The sequence below is a fragment of the Nuphar pumila genome, chromosome 9 (genome assembly GCF_984573655.1).
Source record: "Nuphar pumila chromosome 9, dmNupPumi1.hap1.1, whole genome shotgun sequence".
Classification (NCBI taxonomy): Eukaryota; Viridiplantae; Streptophyta; class Magnoliopsida; order Nymphaeales; family Nymphaeaceae; genus Nuphar; species Nuphar pumila.
The window spans coordinates 101,944,530-101,957,202 of NC_143257.1; the positions used below are offsets into that span (position 1 = coordinate 101,944,530).

At 41.5% G+C, this 12,673-nt stretch overlaps 1 protein-coding gene across 1 annotated transcript; it reads right to left on the reverse strand.

Moving 5' to 3' along the window:
• Window positions 1-4,585: 4,585 nt before the first annotated feature.
• CAF1 (RNA-binding CRS1 / YhbY (CRM) domain-containing protein) lies at window positions 4,586-9,833 on the reverse strand. Its single transcript, XM_090016962.1, has 5 exons — window positions 9,011-9,833; window positions 8,398-8,525; window positions 6,330-6,555; window positions 5,797-5,924; window positions 4,586-5,705 (listed from the first exon to the last, which is right to left on the reverse strand). The coding sequence occupies exons 1-5, from the start codon at window positions 9,828-9,830 to the stop codon at window positions 4,776-4,778; spliced, it is 2,232 nt and encodes a 743-aa protein (XP_089873088.1). The 5' UTR covers window positions 9,831-9,833; the 3' UTR covers window positions 4,586-4,775.
• Between the last annotated feature and the right edge of the window lie 2,840 nt (window positions 9,834-12,673).

The window sequence follows — 12,673 nt, forward strand, 5'->3', positions numbered from 1 at the left end:
TTTGAGTCTGGTTTTTGTGCCTAATTCGATATATGTTTGATCTGGTTCCTGAATTAAACGTTAAATATAGGTCATTGTTAGACAAGTGATCACTCTAGTTATTTTATCAATTTCGTGTTCCATCTAAACTGCTTAAAATCTATTTAAGCTTGGCCCTTTTTTTGCATCAAAACTGAATGTGGTTAAATGAGATATTGTACCTAATTTGATGCTTGTTGGGCCTGATTTATGTGTGAAATATTAAATACATTTTTTGTTGTTGAGCAAGGATTGGTTTCATGAATTTTTAGTGCGGGACTGAACAACCCACAACCCACACGCAGGTGTTTATGGGATGCTCAACAACTGTTGGGGGTGAAACGTTCCAAAGAACTAAATCAGGTCTTTGTGACCTGATTTGAATAAGGTTTTTAGGACTTTATATGCTGCTTGAAAACACACAATTTGGTACCTAGAACCCCTAGGTCCCCTTTGTGAAGCCCTCAAACGGCGAAGCAAGTTATATGTCCCCCCCCCCCCGAACAGGGCAGCATCTCATGTTCAGGGGTCCCAAAGAGCACCACATATGTAAGCATGTGTGTCTCATATCCCCATGTTTGTCAGCATTAATTAGCGTTGGAGTTTGATGGGATTGCAAAGACTTAAGTACTCTCTCCTCCATTGGTGCTAAAAAAAATGACGATTCTTGAAAAAGAGTGGTTGTAAAGACTTAAGTGTCCCGAAGATGATTATTTAAGACCCAATCTCTGCACTGCGGGATTATCTGAGAAAGAAATCTCCCCTGGAGGAGACCATGAACATCAACTCTCTCACTCTCTCTCTCCCTTCTATTTCTGCTTCTATGCACATCCAGCAGAAGATCTTACATTGATCCATCAAGCACCGGCTGACCTGCACATTGACTGTTGTGGAGTCTGATTCAGAGTTTTTACCCTTACAGGAGGAGGGTTTGAGGGCTCATCCCAGCGTGGGTAGCATCATTCAACTTGAAGAGTTGTTGAGTCTGATTCAAAGTTTTTACCCTTACAGAAAAGGGGGGTCTGAGGGTTCCTCCCAGTGTGGGTAGCATCATTCAACTTGAAGAGTTGTGGAGTCTGATTCAGAGTTTTTATCCTTACAGAAGGGGGGTCTGAGGGCTCCTCTCAGCGTGGGTAGCATCATTCAACTTGATGAGTTGTGGAGTCTGATTCAGAGTTTTTACCCTTATAGGAGGAGGGTTTGGGGGCTCCTCCCAACGTGGATAGCATCGTTCAACTTGATTCGTTGTGGAGCCTGATTCAGAGTTTTTTCTCTTACAGGAGAAGGGTTTTGGGGCTCCTCCTAGCGTGGGTAGCATCATTCAACTTGATTCGTTGTGGAGCCTGATTTAGAGTTTTTGCCCTTACAGGAGGGGGGTTCAGGGGCTCCCCTCCGGCACGGGTCTCGGGTGTCGTGGTCAAAAAATGCACAGGGTGTCGTGGTGAGAAAGACATATGTTTGTTCCAAGCAAGGTTGAAAGAAATCAATAGAAAATTCAACAGCGAGCATGCCAGAATCAAGATGTAGATGTCAAGCGAGAATGGTGTTGTGCAACTCAAATAACACAAAATAATAAGTGTCTGGTTTTTAGTTAAAATGGGGAATGAAATGACAATAGAAATTGCTTAAGATTTACAGGAATAAACTAGACTCAATAACGAAGATACCATTTTTTACGGATTTGGAATATGATCTACGGTTAGGGAGATATGGCCCTAACAAGTTGGTCCTAATTCGGGTAGCGATTTACAGCGACTTGTTTACTAAATAACACTATAAATCGCTATAGCGATTTGCGAAAGACACTACAAATCGCTATAGTGAGATTCAAAAACACTATAAATCGTTATAGCAATTTGCGGAAGATACTACAAATCGCTATAGTGAGATTCAAAAACACTATAAATTGCTATAGCGATTTGCGGAAGACACTACAAATCGCTATAGTGAGATTCAAAAACACTATAAATCGCTATAGCGATTTGCGGAAGATAATACAAATCGCTATAGTGAGATCCAAAAACACTATAAATCGCTATAGCGATTTGCGGAAGACACTACAAATCGTTGTTGAAAAGCCAGATAACACTATAAATTATTGTGGGGCTCGTTGGAGACCCGAAAATACTACAAATCGTTGTAGAAAAGCCTGATAACACTACAAATCGTTGTTGGAAGGCCCCAAAAAATTTTGGTTCGGAGGGCGCTGGGGAGCCCCTGGACCCCCCTCCTGTAAGGACAAAAACTCTAAATCAGGTTCCACAACGAATCAAGTTGAACGATGCTACCCACGCTGGGAGGAGCCCCCAAACCCTTCTCCTGTAAGGGCAAAAACTCTGAATCAGACTCCACAACTCTTCAAGTTGAACGATGCTACAGTCAGTGTGTATGTCAGTCGGTGTTTGATGGAGCAATGTAGGATCGTCTGTTGGATGTGCACAGAAGTAGAGAGAGAAGGGAGAGAGAGTGAGAGGGTTGATGTTCATGGCCTTCTCCAGAGAGAACTCTTTGTCTCTCTTGATTTCTTCTCTAGAGAGAGAGAGGGGGTTTTACAGTGTTTTACGGAGAAAGAAGAAGAAGACTTTGAAGAGTCAACATCATCCTCGACTTTCTGGATGGAGGACATGTTTGTCCTTTTTTTGAACAGAGAAAGAAGAAGAAGACTTTGAAGAGTCAACATCATCCTCGACTTTCTGGATGGAGGACATGTTTGTCCTTTTTTTGAACGAAGAAAGAAGAAGAAGACTTTGAAGAGTCAACATCATCCTTGACTTTCTGGATGGAGGACATGTTTGTCCTTTTTTGAACTGTTTGTTTTTTCTTTTTTGAATGAAGGGCATTTTTGTCATTTTCTCAAACCATCACTTTATGAGAAGAATAGCAAGAAAGGGTACTTAAGTCTTTGCAACAACACTAGAGTCCGATGCAAAGTTATGTCAACATACACGGGAATACGAGCCCTATGTGCTTGTATACGTGGTGCTCATTCAAAGCCCCGAACACAGACGTGGGATTCAGTGAATCATCGGGGGGGGGGGGAACGTACACCACCCTCTCCTCAAACTGCGTATGGTGCAGTTAGCGTAAAACTCGTAGCCGACGTATTTTGGATGTATCCATGCATATGTTATTAGAGTGTCTTCTAGTGCTCTAATGTCACTTTCTTTTCTTTTCATCTTTATAATACAAAATAAACAATTTTCTAGATAATCAAATTTGAAAATAAAGACTTACTAAATTAAAGAAATATGAGATATAAATTGAATAAAAAACACATAATAAGCTATTGAATATGCAAAAATAACTTGAGAATCGTGTCATTATTTTTCAAAATAACTTTTTCAATTGTTAGAATGAAAAAAAATTGTGATTACATGAAAATCTTGCTGATGATGTACCGCCAATGATGCACAATAAAGTTCAGACAAGAACAATCCTTTCTCATCGAAAAACTTCTCACCGAAAAACAGGTTGAAAACTACAAAATCCTCACAAAAAAGTCTTAATGTTATGTGAAAATTATCCTCAAATACAAAACACAACTTTTATACACACGTAAAGTTGCATTTAATGCACATACAGAGCTTTACATACGTAACACATAAGAATATTTACAAGCATGCTGAATATGTGAATGCTCGTTAGGTCCACAACTGAGGTAAAAAAGCCTAAATATACGAGCAAGGTTCACAAGACGTCTGCACAAAGTTAAGATGCTTGCAAATGTATAGAGCAAATCGGCCAAACTTGAACTTTTAAATTCTAGAAGCTTCATATGAAGCTTGTGAAATTCATAAGATTTGTACATTTTATATGTGAATCTCCTATGTCAAGATTCAAATTAGTCAAGTTCACAATTTTTTATGTAAATTTTATTGTATCCATGATTTTTTTTTTATGCGAATTTCCTTGTTATTGAGATGTGTCCTTCGAATGGTATACATATTTATCGTGCAAACATCATCAGATTCACTTATGAGAAGGATAAAATTATCCTAAAAAGTCAAAAATTGAAATTTTGAACATGAGAAATATTTTGACAAATTGATAGGCATTTTTTTAAAACACCATTTTAAGAATCATTTTCTACGTTTTTCAGTTCCTGTTTTTGAAATTTTTTCTATAGTCTTTCTTACATTATAAATGATACCCGAAGGCGTCCTGCCTTATTTGAAATGTTTGGACAAATGCACTTTTATTATATCATGTGACGTCTAGTTTTACCATCGTTGGCAAAATGGGAGGATGATTTTAGAGAATGGGACAAGGAATGGTGGTTTTATTAGGCTTTGCTTGGGACGAGTATGAAAATACACTGTTTTTGTTTTTCCTTTTTTTACCTCCCTTATAAGAGGAACAGGGAGCAGTTAAGTGCGTGACATTTCATGTAGGAATTCTGTCACGTGATTGATTAGTGTTACATAGCCGGGCACTTAGCCACCCCTTTGATCTCAAGTAAGATGGAACACGGCAAAGGCTAAACATAAACACACCAGAGTGGTGACACGGTGTCCCAAAGTACGACCTATAGACAAGTTTAAATCATGACATGCTGACCACAGGTACATTTGGAGTAAATAAGAAAGGTTAAGGTAGATTTTTTGGTCTTTTAGGGAGGAAACTTCAAATCACTTTACAGGTGGCAGCAGCAGCTGTCAGGGCTTATTTTGAAAGCTCACTAGGTCAAGATATGCTTTTTGCCACAAATAATCAAAATTGGAAACCCATCTAATTTTATACTTGAAAAACAGCATGTATTAACCCAAGAGTTTTGCAAGCTCAGCAACTTCCAAGTTTCCATCCCGGACTGTACTTGATGGCAGTTCTTTCCTCTTCTTGCTTGCAAGAGCGCTTGCTCTACTGTTCTTCCCCCTAACTTGCAGAACTAACCCTGGACCTTCATTCCCTGGCTTCTCACCCTTTTGAATGGCAGTCTTCCTGCCCCCAAGCTTAAAGGCAGGTCCCTGTGGAGCAGTCATAGCTAGACTGACAGCCTTCCCATAAATAGTGTTAGCATCCAAGGACTCTTCATCCAATATCAGAGCCATCCCGCTCTCTACCGCCTGCTGGCGCAATAACAAGACTCCCTCCACAACCACTCTCCTGTCAGCATGTTTTTCATCCTCAGAGTCTTCAGTAATCAGGCTGCCTGATTGGGATGCTGATTCTTTGCTAGCCGATGAATCATTAGCAACAGCAGGAGTTTTAGTAGTGCCTGCTTCGGTTATAGACCCATTGCTACTGGCGAGGTTCTCTGATATGGGTATTGATCCATCAGGGTTCACCGAGCTGTTTGCAGCAACCACTGGCTCCTTGAGTCTTGTTGCAGCGGGTACTAGTGCAGTTACCACTGATGGCTGATTGATTTCTTCTGCAATGTTTTCTTTCAATATATCGTTTTTTGCAAGATCTTGAGTCAAAGAGTTACCCTCAACACTAACTGAAGCAATGGTGCTTGGAGCTGTGACCTCATTTGAGCACTCTACTGTGCTCAACTGAGATACCAAATGCTCAGAATGCAATGGAACATCAAGTTTAGGTTGTCCTGCCAAGCTGTCATCTGTACTCACTGCAGTTTCTCGTTTATCATCGCCCTCTAGTTTCGGAAGAGATGATTTCCACTCTCTTCCTCTCCACATAAGAATGTGCTCATTTTCGAATGAGATCAGTACACAAGGAACAAGATCCTGCACTTCAAAAGTTCTTGGGAATTTCAGATAAGACTTGAAGGAAAAAATGCCTGCGAACACAAATTTCACAAAAAAAAATCAACTAAACCTTTAATTTCCCCCCGATTTTCTTGTAGTCACTTGAGTTCATTCCCTCACAATTTATGCGTACCAGCTCACACTCTTCAAATGCTTCTCTCACGTGCTTCACAAGGTTCCCATAGAAGCCATTTTTAGCTGCGCAATGACCATATTCAGTGGACTTATCAACAATGAATTCATTAGTATGGTTAGTGCACAATGCTAAGTTCAAAACTCTGGCATTCCACTATGGTGAACCCGAGAAGTCCGACTTAGAGGTAGACAGAGCTCTACAGGTCCAAATGAGCTTAAAACAATGGTCACTTTGCTCAGCTGGTGGATCGAATAACTAAGATTGCAACAGTGGAGCCTCTATAAGAACTAATCTAACAGTTTTATAATTCAAGCCACATCTAGGTAAGAAACAGCATCATTTTTTATTTTAAGAAAGTACAAAACCAAATGCACGTTTAGCTGCCAGTTACAGAATAAGAAGATCAATAACCAAGGGAAGCAAATGCAAAGTATAATAAGTGGAAAGTCAGACATGGAATGTGATACCTAGCTTGCATATTGGAGGCACTTTGTGTCCTCTCTTCCGCATATCTGTCACTTCTTCTAGTGTCAATCCCTTTGGAACGCGTGGAACCAGCTTTGGATATACTGGTGTCACAGGTTTCCAGAGCATCAGTGGGAACCTAGGTCTTGTCCTGTAATTATAGTTCCTGCCACGAAACAGATATAAAGCCCCTCCTCTACTATAGATTATTTTGCCACCTGTTTTCTCCTGCCAAATAGCAGATTAATGCATATCAGAACAAGAATGACAAGAAAAAATCAAAAAAGAAAAAGAAAACTATCGGAGTGAAATTTGTTTCTGCATGTCACAAGGAAGAAAATGCTATGTGGGAAATAAAAAATGAAAAAATCCTTCTTTGAAGAAAATGAGGAACCGTTTTAGCTAAAACGGCTATTATCTGAAGGCTGTTAATAACTGCTCCTTGAAGCATTATACGTCCTCAGCACACACAGTGGCTTTAAACTGCTTGATTTTGAGGTTCCGTGAAGGATTAAAACTTGCAGCAAAAACTATGTTTCTCACATGATGTGTAATGGAACATGCCTAGATACTTCCACACACACCTGATGCAAATGGGACATACCTAGATTAGCACCATTTCAATAGTATCTTATGAATATGTCGTTGATGAACAACTAGCAGTCCCAACATCCAAAACTATGAGTGTGTATCAGGTCAGAGCATGCACTGAAGGCTGTTAATAACTGCTCCTTGTAGCATTATACCTTCTCAGCACACAAAATGGCTTTCTGCGTGATTTTGAGGTTACGTGAAGGATTAAAACTTGCAGCAAAAACTATGTTTCTCACCTGATGTGTAATGGAACATGCCTAGATCAGCATCACTTCCACACACACACACACACCTGATGCTAATGGGACATACCTGGATTAGCACCATTTCAATAGTATCTTATGAATATGTCATTGATGAACAACTAGCAGTCCCAACATCCAAAACTATGAGTGTGTATCAGGTCAGAGCATGCACTGAAGGCTGTTAATAACTGCTCCTTGTAGCATTATACCTCCTCAGCACACACAATGGCTTTCTGCTTGATTTTGAGGTTACGTGAAGGATTAAAACTTGCAGCAAAAACTATGTTTCTCACCTGATGTGTAATGGAACATGCCTAGATCAGCATCATTTCCACACACACACACACCTGATGCTAATGAGACATACCTAGATTAGCACCATTTCAATAGTATCTTTTAAATATGTCGTTGATGAACAACTAGCAGTCCCAACATCCAAAACTATGTGTGTATCAGGTCAGAGCATGCACTGAAGGCTGTTAATAACTGCTCCTTGTAGCATTATACCTCCTCAGCACACACAATGGATTTCTGCTTGATTTTGAGGTTACGTGAAGGATTAAAACTTGCAGCAAAAACTAAGTTTCTCACCTGATGTGTAATGGAACATGCCTAGTTCAGCATCACTTCCACACACACACACACCTGATGCTAATGGGACATACCTAGATTAGCACCATTTCAATAGTATCTTATGAATATGTCGTTGATGAACAAGTAGCAGTCCCAACATCCAAAACTATGAGTGTGTATCAGGTCATGCACTGACGGTAATCCATCAGAGCGAGCCTTTCATCCATGCTATGACGGCATCCCAAAAACCATGGATGGACTCTGCGTCTATTGATGGGTCCCACATTTTTTTTCAGAGCCTTTGATGCCCTATATGAATGGCATCTAAGGTTTGCAAAATGAACGGCTGCATATGTATGGTATTTGTGACCGTTCATCACATGGATGAGCGGGCATCAGAGCCAGCTGCTGAGGAATACCGTCAGAGCACGCTCTGGCCTGATACACACCCCAAAACCATGTATCCACTTATCCATGTAATCTGTGAATATCCCAGCAAATCATATCCAGCTTGCCCTTCACCGTCTATTCATTTCAATGTCACCCAAAAGCTATTGATGCATCACAAATTCTTGCAAATATTATTCAACAAAAACTTAGCGGTTAGAAGTAGGCCCAGTGCATCAAATAACAGATAAAGCAAGGTGAGCTAACCCACCTCTAGTTGCTGACGGACATTATCCATATCAACTGTACACACCCCTAAGCATTTTATCTTGCAAACTCTTCGACGTTTCCAATGAGCATGAATGTTTTCCAGCATGTTGTGAGTCAGGCCATCTCTACCTATCATCAAAAACCAATCAATTCGACATACATTGCGAAAATTTTATTCATGGTTTTGGAATTCAATACAATTTATTCAACACACACAAAACCAAACACCTCAACACACTACAAAAACAGTAGTCCAAACTCAAAGAACAACAAGCGAACAAATAGGAAATCGAACAACTGATCACAGTCTAGAATACTCACATTCATCAGTATCACACAACCAACAAAAAAACTAATGTGAAATCAATCAAGAGATATGACATCCGAAGTATAGCAACTGAAATTTCAATACTGTAGTTTGCAATCCTACATACCAAAATAGGAAGAAGACACCAATACGTGAAAATATCAAATCTTTCCGAAAAAATGCGAACCAGGAAGAACGGGACAACTACCACTTCATGAATATCTAAACCAAAAGGAAAAGGAGAAATTTTGAAACTTTTTTCTCTTGTTTCAACAGAGAACTAAGACGACGGCGCAAAGAAACTCACCCATATTGAGTTGCCTCGTGGACTTCACACAACTCTGAACCAGTGCCTTGGTCTCTTCCAGCGCCAATGACTCCCCGAGAATCTCCTCCCTCGACTCCACGTACCTCGGCCCCGTCCCCGGCAGGAACGGCCCGGGCGCCTGCACCGGCTTCACTCCCTTCTTGTGCGGGGGCGGCAGCTGGAACGAGTCGAATTCTGGCAGCTTCTTCTTGCTCGGCGGCATCGGCGCCCGCCCGGTCCACGGCCTCGGCATCGTGCTCGGCCCGAACGGCACGAAGAGAGGCTCGCGGAGTGCCAGAGGCTTCACCTTGGGTGCCTCAGTGTAGCTGTACTGGAACTCGAACGGGGCGTCCGGAAGCCGGTAAGAAACCCCGCCCTTTCCGACGGAAACGGTCGATTCGGACGGAACCCTGGGAACGCGGGGCGGCCGCAACCGGCGGAAGGCGGGATGGGAATTAGAGTTAGGGTTTCTCGAGTACTTGGATTTCTTGCCGGGGATAGAAGGGCGGGAGGGGGAGGAGGGCGTTCCGGCGGAGCGGAAGGGGATGGAGCCACCGCTGGCGGTGGAGGGGTCGATTCCGACACTGGAGACTTCGGCTGCGATGATCTTCGCAGCCAGCTCGTCTTTCTTGGAGAGGCGGAGCTCCTCCTCGATGGCTTGCTGGTTGCGGTGGCGGAGGAGGTGGGGCTCCGCGTTGGCGTTGTTCCACCGCGAGAAGCCGAGCCGGGTGGTGAAGCGGCGGGGCGCATCCGGAGGGGGGAGAAAGCGCGGCGATGCCGAAGGGAATCCAGCGACGGAGATGGCAACCTCGAGGGCCATTTTCCAGCGAGCCCGGCAGCCCCAAAATGGTGGCGGAGCGGTTTTTATCCGTTCCTTTCCACACTGACCAAGGAGATTTTTACGACTCGGTACTCTGACGACTGGTATCGCTTAAAAATGAATCGATTCGGGTATTATCAGGCAGCGGACTTGTTTGGGGTTTCTACTTATGCTATCCATCATAGTTGTATAATAGGGATGACAGTGGACCGGGGCGGGGGAGACCTTGCTCAAAATTTTGCCAACCATCCCTGGTTCATCCCAGTCTAAAAATATCTGTCCCCATCTCCGTTTCGGTTCCGTCCCTGTTCTCATCCTCATTCCTGTCTCAAACTAACTTTATTCTTGTTTGAAGAGGATTAAGAAAAAAACAAGGAGACGAAGGGTAGGATTAGAAATATATGTATACGTATATTTTATAATATATATAATAATAATTTCATTAACTAAGATTGGGGATAGGAGCAAGAGTAAGTTCATCCTCGCCTTCATCTCGTACGGGTTTTATTTTTCACTTTCATCCTTCATTCAATTTCCATTTTATGTCCTTCATCCCCGGTTCAAACGGTTCAGACGAATCCCTATTTTTTCCTCAGTCCACTACCATCCCTATTCTTGTACATGTAGGGCAGTCAACCTGGTCTGGGTTGATCCAGGCCCACCCATATAACTAATAACTGGGTTCGGGTTTGTCGGGTCATAAAAATAGAATCCTAAACCCAGACTCATATAATTTTAAAATTTTATTTTTGTTAAAAAGTATATATCTACAGTATTTGAGTCGGGTCAAATACACTACCCAAGCCCGGCCTGCATATTGCTTGGGTCAGGTTAGGGTCGACCTGAATATTATTCAGGTAGGCACTTTCCATGCCCATACCGGAGAACTTAGGTTCAAGTGGAGTTGGGTACCAGATACAAACTAGACCTATTGACAGCCCTAGTTGTATGGGCGAGTTTGACAGAGCGTCTTGTGGGATGGCGCTGATGCAGTAAAAAACCAGATGCACGGATGCTTTGTTCCAGAGCATCCATGCGTCCCACGGCATTTCGATCTCCCTACTCCAGAACATAATGGACAACGCCGGGGAAGGGAACAGTTTTCAAAAAAATAATAATAAAAAACACATTAAGAAAAAATATATATTTGTGCTGAACAAGGACGGTCTGTTCTGTCCAAGCTTGGATAAGCAGTCAAACAGTCCTTGTATACCCGTAACGTATCCAAAACTCATCTTTGAAATCATAAAAAGAACTATCAAATGTTCAAGAAACTCGTCCAATTACCTGGGAAACACTTACCAACTTACATAGAAATACATTTCTACTACATTATAAATAATTAAATTCCTACGTACAAACAACAATTCCATTGTATTTATAAAAAATTATTATAAAATTTATTATTTCAAAAAATATTATACAATAATGATTTAATTTACATATTATGTTTACAAATACCTTAATTTTAAGTATCTTTATGAAAATCTAAACTTCATATCGTAATTCTTTTAGAAACTGTAATCAATGTTTATTACAAAGTCGAATTGGTATTTTTTTTAAATCATATATATGAGTTTTAAATGAGAATGTACTAGCAAATTTTTAAACGCTAACGTCCTCCTACCCATTTATAGCATCTCTAGTTCGGATCTTGCTGGGTCCTGGTATTTTTTATCCAGAGATTACTGGATCAAGGTTGGTGTTTCAAGTTTGACTTTGGAGTTTGGACGATGTGAGTGCCGCCTCTTACCGGGTCTGATTTCAGTTAGGATTAGGTCCTCTCTAGGTTCTCACTCTGTGCTTGTCGAAGTGCCAGGTTTGATTGGATATTAGATGGACCCATCATCAATCAGTAAGACGACCCGATAAGCTAAGGAATCGGAACTGGATTAGGTTTTCATAATGATTTAACGATGAATGATTGTGATCCGAGTACATTTACATGTGAAATCCAACCCAGTTAGGGTAAGAAGCTAACCGAATCCAGATCTGGTAAGGGTTTTCCATAACTGATAACTTTTTCCAAACCCTCTACCCAAATCTAGTTGGGACATGTCAGCTCAAATAGGATTCACTATTCAATCTCAACTTCAGGTCAGGGTTAAGGTTAGCTCAGTCCATTTTCTAGGTCCTATCTAACTTGTAAGACCAGCCCGGTTGGTACTTGGTCAAGTTGTTCAGCTGGTTCAAACCGGATGTGGGCGATGTTGCCTTGCTGAGCTAGTTTTCTTGTTTTAAAGGCAAGCTGGGGTTAGGCAGACCCTACCAGTGATACAACTATACCATTGGGTTTTGAACCTGCAACGTCCCAACACAAGGTGACGTGCACTAGCTGCTCCTGCCACACAAGCTGAGCCTCCGTTGGTCTTGCTGAGCTAGTTTTGGTTCATATAGTAAGGACCTAAACAGGCTGGATTTGGGTTGGATTTATGCAATACCAAGTCCAATCTAATAGGATTCGGAGTCGGATAGGACCAGCTAAAACGAATCCAGATCTGACTAACTTAAATCTGACATTTACATATATTTGGAATTAGATTCTAGTCAGATTTGGATCTTAGTTGGACTCAGTCGAATTCAAAATCCAATACCAAGTCCAAATCCAATTATTAATCAGATCCTACTTTGGCTACCAGATCCTACTAATCGGATAAGGATTGGGTCAGATTTGGATAATATCCGACCTGTTCACATCCCTACTAGGCTACTACAAAGTGCTCGGCGATGAGTCCAAGCAGTAGGCCTTGAAAAAAATCCTTTTTTTTGCGTTGTTTGATAAGAAAGCTGGGGGATGATCGATCCTGAGCTATGTACCAGGGGCACGCCATTTTGGACATGTG